A 12,373-nucleotide genomic window follows, 5' to 3' on the forward strand; every position below is an offset into this window, starting at 1 on the left:
ATTATGTCTCAATAAACAGAAAAAGAAAAAAAAGAATGAACTATTGATATACATGACAATGTGGAAGAATGTCACAGACATTATGCTAAGCAAAAGCAGCACATACTGTATGATGTGCTTCCACTTCCATGAAGTGCAAAAACAGGCCAAAAAAACCCTGGGTATCATATGGTGTTTATGGGTACCAACATATGGAGTGATGGAGTAAAAATACTCATGAGCAAGATAAACACCAAGCTCAAGGCAGTAGGAGGAGGGAGGGAAATGGAATCAGTACAAGAGCATCTGTAATATCGCATATCTTCTAAAAACAATCTGAAGTCAATAAGGCAAAATATTAATGTTTGACAAAAGTAGATGCTTGTTACAGCACCCTTTATACTTTCCATTTTTTAAAACCGTCAACTAACAGTTTGTTTCTGAGGGCAAACGCTTGACTCCTTAGCCAGGCTTTGGTTGACATTTGCCTTGGTGCTTTTGACACCACAGTCTGTCAGGCTTTGTCCCCACCCTGATGGGCTCCACAGTACAGAAGAGGCACAAACAGTACAAATGCCACGGGGCCTGGACCAAGCAGGGGCTCTAGAACCCCAGAAGATACCAGGAGGGGGTGAGCCAGTCAGGGAAGGCTTCCGAGAAGAGAGGACATTGAAGAAGAGTCTCAAACTTAGGCCTGACGGAGAAGACGCGCGGCCAGGACACCCCACCCCCGCCCCTGCCCTCGTCTCCCCCAAAGCCTGATCTGGCCCCGCTGATTCTCTTATCTGCCCACTCCCAGCTGCCTCCTTGCTGGCTGAACTGTTGCCGCAGACTTCTGAGCCTGCGCCCCCTCCACGGGGATGGGGGAGGGAATGGGGTGAGGACTGGCCTCACAGCCTCGGGGTTTCCAGCTCTTGCTGGAGGCAGGGCTCTGGGGCGCCCCACTCCTCACCCTTGGCTTCTCTTCCTGAGCCCTCTGTGCTCTCCAAAAATGAAGAAAAGGGGTGAGTCCAGCGGCCAAACCCTTGTCTTAGCTCTTAGACATGCCTCCAGCCTGCCATTCCCTGTGAGGACAGATTTCTCTATGTTGCGACCGCTGCTTCTAATAATAATAATGATGATGAGAATTCCCATTTACAGAGCACACCATTTATGGTGTGCCAGCAGGCCCTGTGCTGAGTGATTCCTATCCACGTAGCGGGCTAGGACTGTACCCGTTTTCCAGATGAAGAAACTGAGGCTCAGAGGGGGTCTGGCCCAGGAATCACACAGCAAATCAGTGTCAGAGTTGAAACAAGAACCCAGGGCCCTGGAGGAACATTTTCATTTCCACACACCTATGTAGACCCAGTCTGGAGGTGAGGGCAATTATACACACTTGCACAAGGAGCTGGTGAGAATGCGATAGAATTATGGGTGGAAAGCGCTTAGCATAGTGCCTGGGGTCACTCAGCAAACAATGCCGCTGCTGTTATTATTAGTCTATTAATGCTAGTATTAATATCAGAATTAAACAGGCCTGGGCAACATAGCAAGACCTCATCTCTATTGAAAAAAAAATTTTTTGCTGGGTGTGGTGGCGTGCACCTGAAGTCCCAGCTCCTCAGGAGGTTGAGGTGGGAGGATTGCTTGAGCCCAGGAGGTGGAGGCTGCAGTGAGCCGAGATTGTCACTGCACTCCAGCCTGAGTGACATAGTGAGACATTGTCCCCCAAAAATATTTGGTATGTATCATTATCACTATTGTTGTTAGAATTAGAATAGTTTTAGAATTAGTATTAGTATTAATAATAGTATTAGTGTTAGATTAAAATTAGTATTAGCATTAGATGAGTATTACTATGAAAATTAATATGTCCTCATAGAAATAGAGAGTAGAATAGTGGTTACCAGCAGATGGGAGGGTAGGAGGCAGGGAGGGATGGGGAGAGGCTGTCAATGGGTACAAAGCTACAGTTAGATAGGAGGCATAAGTTCTGGTGTTCTAATGCATAGTACAATGACTAGAGTCAACAATAAATGTGTATTTCAAAATAGCTAAAAGAGGTGTTTTTGAATGTTCTCATCACAAAGAAAAGATAAATGTTTAAGGTGATGAATATGCTAATTACCTTGATTTGATCACTACACAATGTATACATGTATCAAAACATCATGCTTTACCCCATATATATGTACAACTATTATGCGTCGATCATAAATTTAAAGAAATAAAATTAGTTTTAGTGTCAGCATCAATATTACAATTAATATTGGTATTACTCTTAGTGTCAGCATATTATTAGCATTAGTACTATAAGTAGTAGTAGGGTTAGAAAGGGCTGTGTACTCTCCTTTGTATGCAGTAGGTACTCAATAAATAAATAGGGATACTTAATATTTATTGAGATTTCAGATTGAAGTAAGTTAAAATCATGTAACATGGGTTAAAACTCATTTAGTCTCCCCAGTCACTGCATGGAGTGGCCTATTGGGGTATATTATTACCCCATTTTTACAGATGAGCTAAATTCCAGAGGGCATGGTAACTCTCCCAAGGTCACCCGATCCATTAGTGGTTAGGGCAGTCTATGAACGAGGATGAGCTGGCTCTAGAGTCCATCTCCTGAAACCACTGCCACTTAAGTCAGAGGTGTCTTTGTATTCGTTCTCCTTATTACTGATGAGGGTTCAGCATGGGGCGTGGCACACCAGCAGGAGCTCAATAAATAGGAATTCATGGGCTTGCTCTCTTTCCTCCTCAAATCTCCCATTTTGCATATGAGGACACTGAGGCTCAGAGGAGTGAGATGAGAATGGTAAGATCCCTCCAGGGTGAGCCAGTGGGCAAGCCGACCCCACTGACCTGGGGCTCCACCCTCGTCCTCTGCCCTTTGTAGGTCTCAGTCTCCCCATCTGTAGACTAGGTGCGCAGGACAGCTCCTTGTCCCATGTGTGCATGTGTGTCAGATGCTTTCATATAGAAAAAGTGCTCAGATTAGGTACAGGTCTATGCGAGGTCTATGAGACACCGTGGTTGTTGTCATTAATATTTGGAGGAGGTGGAGCAGGGCAGGAGTGTGGGGACTGGGGTGCGGAGGCCTAGCCACATTCTGGTTGTCCCCTGCTGAGGGCTGAGGGCAGAGCCACAGGCTACATCAGTCCACATCCCCCCATCCCACCTGCATGGGTACCACATGCCCAGGGTGTGATCCAGTCTGCCATCTCATGACCTTCTTCTGAGTCTGTCTCTGAATATCCCTCTGTCTCTGTCTCCCTTCTCAGTTCTCCACTTGTGTCTTTGGCCTCTTTCCCTTTCAGGTTTTATCTGTCACTTCTGTCCATCTCTGTCTCTCATTCTCTCTTTGCCTCTCTCTATATGTCTTTAATGGTCTCTGGTTCTCCCTGGGTGTCTCGCCCTCTTTGTCTCTCCTTTTCTTTTGTGCCCTCTCTCTATATGTCTTTAATGGTCTCTGGTTCTCCCTGGGTGTCTCGCCCTCTTTGTCTCTCCTTTTCTTTTGTGCCCTCTCTCTGCCTCTTTCCACATCTGTCTTCTTCTCTATTTATCTCTGTCACTCTCTTTCTCCCCATTTCCATCTCTCTCCACCTATCTCTGTTTTTGTCTGTCTCTCTGCCTCTGTCTCTCCCACTCCAACCCTTTCCTTCCCTACCCCATCCCACTCCTCGAGGAATCATCCCTGGCTCCCACCTCAGTTTCCCGCCTCCAAGGCAGCATGGCGGGCAAGAAGTTGAGGCCACTGTCCCTGGGTGTTTCTACCCCCACACCCTCACCCCAAGAGAGCCTGTTACTGAGGCGCCAACAGCCACAGTCGCCTACATCTGATAAGACTTATCTGCTGCCCCAGGGCAGGCCGGAGCTGGCGTAAGCCCCAATGGGGCACTGAGTGAGTGTGCCCCTGCCTCCCGCCAGCACTGGCCTGGCCCGCAGGCTTAGCCTGGGTCATCAAGGTATCCCACAGGCTCTAGTTCAAATCCAGCAGAACCTCTCTGAGCCTCACTCTTCTCACCTGCAAAATGGGTACAGCCACATCCCTTCTCTCCCTGCAGCCAGGAAGACGCACATACATAGGAGTCTAGCCCACACCGGCCCCGCACACATTAAGGGCTTTACTCTCTGAAAAGCCCAGTAAAGTCATGAAACCATATCTGCCATTTTCATTTATCTTGGTTTCAGCCTATTTTGCTTGTCTGGACACTACAGTCCACGGGAGCCTAGGTCGAGCGAGGTCCAAGAATCCCCAGGGTGGGCAGGGAGGGTGGAAGAGGGCCTCCAGTGCCCAAGAGGTGCCCCACAAGCATGGGACCCGCCCCCTCCCCTGGACTGCCCCACCCACTGGGGCACCAGCCACTCCCTGGGGAGGAGGGAGGAGGGAGAAGGGAGGGAGGGAGGAAGGGAGCCTCAAAGGCCAAGGCCAGCCAGGACACCCCCTGGGATCACACTGAGCTTGCCACATCCCCAAGGCGGCCGAACCCTCTGCAACCACCAGCCCAGGTCAGTCTCAGCCCCCAGAGAGCCCCCACCAAGGCAACCCTGGGCCTGCTGCCCCTACCCTTATGGCCACCCGCCCCCTCAGCTTGCTCCAGGCTCCCCAACCCACAGCTGGTCCCCAAAGTGTCAGCCAGCCCTGAATCCCTTTACAGCTCCTCCAACCCACCTGTCTCTCCAACTCCCATTTCTACCCCAAATCTACCCCCTAAACCCCACCTCTTTCTGCCCTCTCATCCATTCCGTCCAAGATATATATATCCTCTGGATCCCTTCACTTTGCTCACTATACCCCTAGGTCTGTCTCCCCTAAACACTAACTCTGCCTCCCAAAACATGACTTTATCCCCCCAAATCCTTTCCCTGTCCCATATCTGATTTCCACTCACCCAAACTTGTCTCTGTCTCCCTGACTTGTCCTCCAAACCTCACTTTTCTGCTCCCAAACCCCTTATCCGCTCTACAATGCCTTGTCTTTGCCCCACTCTCTCTGAGCCCCCAAACCTGTCTCTGATCCGCCAAACCCTAGCTCCATCCTCTTAGCACCATCTTTGCCTCTCAAACCCACTCTTTGTTCCCAATGACTTCTCTCTGATCTCCCCAAACCATTTATCTCTCCCAACTCCCTGCCTGCTCAGTAAAATATCTTTGTCACTTCAAACACCAAGTCAACTCCCCAAAATCTGTTCTGCCACATGAACCCTCATGTCTGCCTTCCCCAAACCCTATCCTCAGCCCTAAAACACATCTCATTGTCTCCCTGAATCTCTCCAGCTCCAAGCCTTTCTCTACTCCAATTCTATCTTGGCTTCTCAAACTCCCCTTTAATCACTAGCCACATTCTGTCTGCCCAAACAGATCTTTGACTCCTAAACTCCATCTCTCCTCCAGAAAAACCCTTGAACTCCTCAGACTTTTCTATGACCCTCAGAATCTGACTCCCACACTACTTCTCAACTTTATTTCTGACTCTCAAACTTCGCCTCTGATCCCCCAACCTCGTCTGTTTTCACAACCTATTCCCGAGCCCAAAATGTGTCTCTGAACTTCCAAGCTCGTCTCTGCTCCACAAACCCCCGTATCTGCCTCCCCACAAACTCCATGGCTACACCCCAAACCTCTCTCTGACTTAACCCCATATCTGACCTTCAAACTCCACCTCTATCTCCCCCTAAGCCCCATATCTGCCCCCTAGACCTTATATCTGCTCCCTTCAGCCCGGTGAGACCCTCCCTTGAGGGCTGGGATTGGAATGTTACCTGGGGTGAGGGGCTGGGGCCGAGGGAGAGTGGAGGGTGCCGGCTGCTGCCTGCTGCCGCCGTTGGGGCAACACTTACTCTAGTGGGGCAGCTGATAAGGAGCTTTCATATCCCCCAGCCTCGAGATAAACTTTATCTCTGTCCGGAGAGTGATAACTGGGGGTGAGGAGGCTGGGCCCCTGCCATGGGAGGGGTGGGCAGCCCTGGACTCACCAAGGTGTGAGGTGTAGGGGTTGGGGGCAGTGGGGCTGGAGGGAGGTCATGGTGGGTAAGGTGGGGTTGAGGGGATGAGGGAATAGTGTTGAAAGAAAGCCAGCAGAAGACACACAATGAGACAGGGAAGGGAGGGAGAAACAGGGAGAGATGGGAAGAGAGAGACAGAGACACAGAGACAAAGAGCAAGAGACAAAAGAGACAAGAAGAGAAAGGAAAAACAGAGAGAGAGAAACTCAACGAGTCAGAGACAGAGACAGACAGACGGCCGGAGAAAAAGAAGGAAAGACCCAGGAGCAGAAAAGGAGACAGAAATGCAGAGATACCCGCAGGTAGCACTGTGAAGAGATAGAGACTAACACAGAATTAGAGACAGAGAGGAAAGAGATGGAGACCAAGATGGGGAAGCAAGACACTCTCTTCAGAGAGCAACAGCAGGCACCCTGGGGCTGAGAAGGTGTTGGTGGTGGGTACACTTGTGGTCCATCTCTTTCCTAGCACAACCCCAAAGCCTGGGCCTGCCCCTTAGCCTGTCTATACCATGGGTCATGCAAGCAGGGGTGAGGGGCAGTTTGAAGACAGCCTTCCAGTCTAGCCCTGTCACTCCACCCTACAGACACAGAAACAGAGCAGGCCAGCACAATAGGGCCAGGGCCAGCATTCCAGGCTCCTTATCCCGAGCTGCATGTGGCTGGGTATGGTCAGGGGTATCGGACTAGTAAGAGGCACGTGGACATAAGGTCAGAGGACCCAAAGAGAGGGAAACAGAGGCAAGAGACAAACAAGCAGGAAGAGTGGGAGAGATGAAGAGATGTTCAGAGAGATAGGAGAGGAGAGGGAGAAAGCAAGAGTAACAGAAAGAGAGAGCCAGAGAGAGAAACATGGGAAGACAGAAAAGAAGACAGAAAATCATCAAACATTTACAAAAGCACAGAAAGAGGTCAGGCGCGGTGGCTCACACCTATAACCTCAGCACTGTGGGAGGCCGAGGTGGGCTGATCACTTGAGGTCAGGAGTTCAAGACCAGCCTGGCCACGTGGCAAAACCTCATCTTTACTAAAAATACAAAAATTAGCTGGGTGTGGTGGCACGTGCCTGTAATCCCAGCTACTAGGGAGGCTGAGGCACGAGAATCACTTGAACCTGGGAGGCTGAGGTTGCAGTGAGCCGAGATCGCACCACTGCACACCAGCCTGGGTGACAGAGTGAGACTCCGTCTCAAAAGAAAAAATAAATAAATAAAAAGAAAAAGCACAGAAGGAGAAGACAAGCTATATCCTAGAAACACAGAAAGCTGGGGAAGCTACAGAGTCAGACTTGAGAGGGAACAGAGTCAGGGGAAAGAGCCCCAGGGGATAGAGAGGTGGAGAGCTAGATGACAGAGATACACACAAGGCAAAACAGAGGCAAAGGGCCATCCCACAGGTCTCAGCTCAGCCCCAGCCCATTACCACCCCCAATACAGCAGATGGGGAAACTGAGGCCTGGGAACTGAAACAGCCTGAAAGCAGAACTATGGTGGGCCTCCCCAGGGGAGAGGGTACCGGTAGAGGTACCTCCCACCTGTCACTCTCTTCAGAGGAAGTCAGTGGCCTTGGGGTGATTTCAAAAGTTGGGCGGGGAAGGCAGAGATAAGCAGTGGGGGGTACTGACCCCCCCAACCAAGAAGTAGGGAGGAACTAAGGGGGCCTTCTGTCTGTAGACGCAACGGAGGTGGAGGGAGGAGGGAGTCAAGCCCGGAAACCATGGGGTTTCTGAGAAAGTTAGAGGGCAAGATACAACAGATAGGGATGAAGTTGGGGAGCAGAGGATGGTGAACCCCAAAGTCCTGGGGGAAGTGACCAAGAGGTTCAAGGGACTCTGGTCCTGCACGTCATCCCACCCTCACCCAGACTCTTCTAGAGGGGGAGGGAAGAAAGGATGGGGGGACGGGGAGAATAAGAGGAAGTGGAGGAGGGGATGGAGGAGATGGGGAAAGGGAGAAAAGGATGAACAGAAAAGGGAGAAGAAGGATGAAGAAATTGGAGGGGAGAAGAAAATGAGTAGTAGGAGAAAGGAGTGGAGAGTAGATGTAGACAGGGGAAGAGAGGCCGGACGTGGTGGCTCACACCTGTAATCCCAATACTTTGGGAGGCTGAGGTGGGAGGATCACTTGAGGCCAGGAGTTCAAGACCAGCCTGGGCAACAGAGTCATACCCCATCTCTACAAAAGAAACAAAAACTAGCCAGGCCTGGTGGCACACACCTGTAGTCCCAGCTACTCAGGAGGCTGAGGCAGGAGGATCACTGCCGGGAGGCAGTGGTTGCAGTGAGCAGAGATCATGCCACTGCACTCCAGCCTGGCAACAGAGGAGACCCTGCCTCAAAAAAGTGTGTGTAGATGGGGGAGAGGGAGATAAGATGTGTGAGGAAGGTAGAAAAGGAGAATGAAGACAAAAAGAGAAGGAGGACAAGGAAGAGGGGAAACAGGAAAGGAGAAGGAGGAGGTCAAGGAGGAAAAGATGAAGGTGGAGGAGAAAAAGGAAGCAGGAGAGAATGAGAAGAGTGGAAAGAGAAGGAAGTGGGGAAGAGGGGGACAAAGAAGAGATAGGAAGAAGAGAGACGGGAGAAAGAGAGGAGGAAAAGGGAAGAGGGGGAAGAAGAGAGAGAATGGAAGGAAGAAGGGAGAGGTAGAAGCAGATGGAGAGTGGAGGAAGAGCGAGAGGAGGGAGGAGAGGAAAGACAAATGGCAAGAGGGGGAGAACGAGGAGGAAGATGAAAGGAGGGGCACACAGGAGTGGAAGGGGGAGATGCAGGAGGGAAAAGAGAGGAGAGGGAGGAAGAGAAGGAGGGGAAGGAGAGGGGAGACTAAGGTGAGGAGGAGGAGGGGAATGGGGAGGTGGGAAGGAGAAATATGGAGACTGAGGTGATGGAGTGGGAGGAGGGCGAAAGGAGGGAAGAGGAGCAGGTGAAAGGAGGTGAGGGGCGGAGGATTTCTGTGTCTGAGGACCCCTTCTGTCCTCGCAGGTTAATACCCAGAGGCTCCATGGAGTTCCCTGGCCTGGGGTCCCTGGGGACCTCAGAGCCCCTCCCCCAGTTTGTGGATCCTGCTCTGGTGTCCTCCACGCCAGAATCAGGGGTTTTCTTCCCCTCTGGGCCTGAGGGCTTGGATGCAGCAGCTTCCTCCACTGCCCCGAGCACAGCCACCGCTGCAGCTGCGGCACTGGCCTACTACAGGGATGCTGAGGCCTACAGACACTCCCCAGGTAACTCCATTGGGTGGCTGTCTTGGCATTGGCTGAGTGCTGTTGGGGTTGCCATAGAGATCCTTGGCTAGGTCAGAATACCACTGTGAGGATATCTCAGAAATGGCTGAAAGCTTCTCAAATGGATGTGCTGACCACTTTCCCTAGTTAAGTGCAGACCTGGGAATTCCAATGCTCCTCAATCTGCCATATTGGGACGGCCACACTGAGAGGCAATACTGGAAGCATGTGGTGGTTGCCCTAGTTGTCGAGTGATCCGTGGAGCTCCAAATCCCAACAGTCATCCTCAAAAGCCCACTTGGAAATGGTCAGAGGTTATTGCAGAGGCCACACTGACCAGTGGGGGTCAGGATCCAGGAAGCATCCAATGGCCAGCAGCTGTTCTGGTAGCCTGTGGAAAAGCTGGGAACTTGGCCACCATGTTGGGGGTGCTGGGAACCACTGCACCCTGACGTGGGCTGACCCTAGACTGATTTTGCCTCTTCTTTCCTCCGTCCCTACCTGCCCCCAACAGTCTTTCAGGTGTACCCATTGCTCAACTGTATGGAGGGGATCCCAGGGGGCTCACCATATGCCGGCTGGGCCTATGGCAAGACGGGGCTCTACCCTGCCTCAACTGTGTGTCCCACCCGCGAGGACTCCCCTCCCCAGGCTGTGGAAGATCCGGATGGAAAAGGCAGCACCAGCTTCCTGGAGACTTTGAAGACAGAGCGGCTGAGCCCAGACCTCTTGACCCTGGGGCCTGCACTGCCTTCATCACTCCCTGTCCCCAATAGTGCTTATGGGGGCCCTGACTTTTCCAGTACCTTCTTTTCTCCCACCGGGAGCCCCCTCAATTCAGCAGCCTATTCCTCTCCCAAGCTTCGTGGAACTCTGCCCCTGCCTCCCTGTGGTGAGAAACTCAAAAAAGGACAGGGAAGCTGAGGTGGGAGGGGTGGCCCAAAGTAAAGCTGAGCTGAGCCTAGCTCCCTCTTCTCCTCTTCACCCCACCAGAGGCCAGGGAGTGTGTGAACTGCGGAGCAACAGCCACTCCACTGTGGCGGAGGGACAGGACAGGCCACTACCTATGCAACGCCTGCGGCCTCTATCACAAGATGAATGGGCAGAACAGGCCCCTCATCCGGCCCAAGAAGCGCCTGGTAAGACCGCAGACCTGCTTCACGTTATACACAGAAACCCCTGTCCTCACCCTGTACAAGAAGCCGCATCTTCCCATTGTATAGGAACGCTGTTCTCATGCTTACAGGAAGCTACTGCAGGCCACCCTGTATGGGAACCCCTGTCCCAATATCACATGGAAAGCCTTGCCTTCATCCTACACAGGAAAATCTCCTCACCCCATATGGAAATCCTTGCCCTCACCCTGCATGAGAACTCCCGCCCTTTCCCTGTACAGGAACCCAGATCTATAGAAGCGCCTGTCCTCAACCTACCCTTATAAGCTTCAAACAGAAACCTTTGTCCTCAGCCTGCATACCAGTGTTTTCGTCCTTGGCTTCACACTGGAATCACCCCAGGTCCCTTCTCCCAGATGTGTTGATGGAACTGGACTGGGGTGTTGCCTGGGCATCAGGATATTTTAGCTCCCCAAGTGATTCCGATACACAGCCAAAGCTGAGAACCACCAATGTAGTCCCCCATAGAATATAGAACAAAAGAACCTTATACCAGATAGGAACCCCTGTACTGGCCCCATACAGAATCCTTAGGCATCAGCCTGTAAACAAAGCCCTGCCTTCAACCTGACCCTCACTCCTTGGGTCCTCCTGACATCCCCTGTGAGCCCCTTACCCCCACTTCCACACCCCCAGGACGCTGATCTCACATCCTGTCATCCCCTAGATTGTCAGCAAACGGGCAGGTACTCAGTGCACCAACTGCCAGACGACCACCACGACACTGTGGCGGAGAAATGCCAGCGGGGATCCCGTGTGCAATGCCTGCGGCCTCTACTACAAGCTACACCAGGTGACGCCCTGCCCCTTGGAGCCACCCCTCTGCTTTCCCTGTCTTCACGCCACACTGTCCCCCACTCTGTTCCTGTTCTACCTCTCTTCCCCCACAACCCTCTTTCCTCTTTCCCCTTTCCCTCCTTCCTCCCCCTTTCCCCATCTCTTCTACTTTCCCCCTTCTCTGTTATTACCCTCCCTCCTTCCTTCTCCATTCCCTCCTCCTCCACCCTCCTCCTTCCTCTCCTCTCCCCCACCTCCAGGCATCAGCTAATGTCCATACCCCTGCCCTAGACCTTGGGCAGCTCCTATCAGCCTTGGAGGCTTTCCTTAGCTCAGGGCCTCACAACCTCAGGATTCCTTGAGACAATCTCAGCACCCCAAAATTATCTTACCCTGAAAGAAGTGGGGTAGAGAGGGTGTCCCTGGTTGACACACAGAGAGGCAAAGGTCTGGAGTTGGGGACACCCGCAGCCTCCCTTTTGGCAGGTGAACCGGCCACTGACCATGCGGAAGGATGGTATTCAGACTCGAAACCGCAAGGCATCTGGAAAAGGGAAAAAGAAACGGGGCTCCTGTCTGGGAGGCACAGGAGCAGCCGAAGGACCAGCTGGTGGCTTTATGGTGGTGGCTGGGGGCAGCGGTAGCGGGAATTGTGGGGAGGTGGCTTCAGGCCTGACACTGGGCCCCCCAGGTACTGCCCATCTCTACCAAGGCCTGGGCCCCGTGGTGCTGTCAGGGCCTGTTAGCCACCTCATGCCTTTCCCTGGACCCCTGCTGGGCTCACCCACGGGCTCCTTCCCCACAGGCCCCATGCCCCCCACCACCAGCACTACTGTGGTGGCTCCGCTCAGCTCGTGAGGGCACAGAGCACGGCCTCCAGAGGAGAGGTGGTGTCCTTCTCCTCTTGTAGCCGGAATTCTGGACAACCCAAGTCTCTGGGCCCCAGGCACCCCCTGGCCTGAACCTTCAAAGCTTTTGTAAAATAAAACCACCAAAGTCCTGAAATTGTGGGTGTGTCTATGTGTGGCTGAACAGCAGAGCCGAGTGGAGTGTGTAGCAATGCCTGTGGCTCTCTGATGACAGTGCATGGCTGCAATGTGTGACCATGTGAGGCTGGCTGAGGTGGCACATGTGACACTTTGTGACCAAGGGTTATGTTGTGTGATTGGAACAATCTATGTGAAACTTCTTGTGAAGTGTCCAGGTGGTTCCATATGTCATGGTAAGTAAGAGGCCATGC

At 52.2% G+C, this 12,373-nt stretch overlaps 1 protein-coding gene across 1 annotated transcript; it reads left to right on the plus strand.

Annotated features, from left to right (window-relative positions):
• Positions 1–4,414: 4,414 nt before the first annotated feature.
• GATA1 (GATA binding protein 1) lies at positions 4,415–12,138 on the plus strand. Its single transcript, XM_032756874.2, has 6 exons — positions 4,415–4,470; positions 8,943–9,181; positions 9,696–10,073; positions 10,175–10,320; positions 11,024–11,149; positions 11,620–12,138. The coding sequence occupies exons 2-6, from the start codon at positions 8,962–8,964 to the stop codon at positions 11,989–11,991; spliced, it is 1,242 nt and encodes a 413-aa protein (XP_032612765.1). The 5' UTR covers positions 4,415–4,470; positions 8,943–8,961; the 3' UTR covers positions 11,992–12,138.
• Positions 12,139–12,373: the final 235 nt, after the last annotated feature.

Source organism: Hylobates moloch, unplaced genomic scaffold (genome assembly GCF_009828535.3).
Source record: "Hylobates moloch isolate HMO894 unplaced genomic scaffold, HMol_V3 SCAFFOLD_7, whole genome shotgun sequence".
Taxonomy (NCBI): Eukaryota; Metazoa; Chordata; class Mammalia; order Primates; family Hylobatidae; genus Hylobates; species Hylobates moloch.

What these genes read in the sequence shown, in the direction of transcription:
- GATA1 (XM_032756874.2), top strand. Translation starts at nt 8,962, where the DNA reads ATGGAGTTCCCTGGCCTGGGGTCCCTGGGGACCTCAGAGCCCCTCCCC. An exon ending in GGCCTACAGACACTCCCCAG is followed by an intron (nt 9,182 to 9,695) that starts GTAACTCCATTG and finishes TGCCCCCAACAG; the next exon opens with TCTTTCAGGTGTACCCATTG. An exon ending in TCTACTACAAGCTACACCAG is followed by an intron (nt 11,150 to 11,619) that starts GTGACGCCCTGC and finishes CCCTTTTGGCAG; the next exon opens with GTGAACCGGCCACTGACCAT.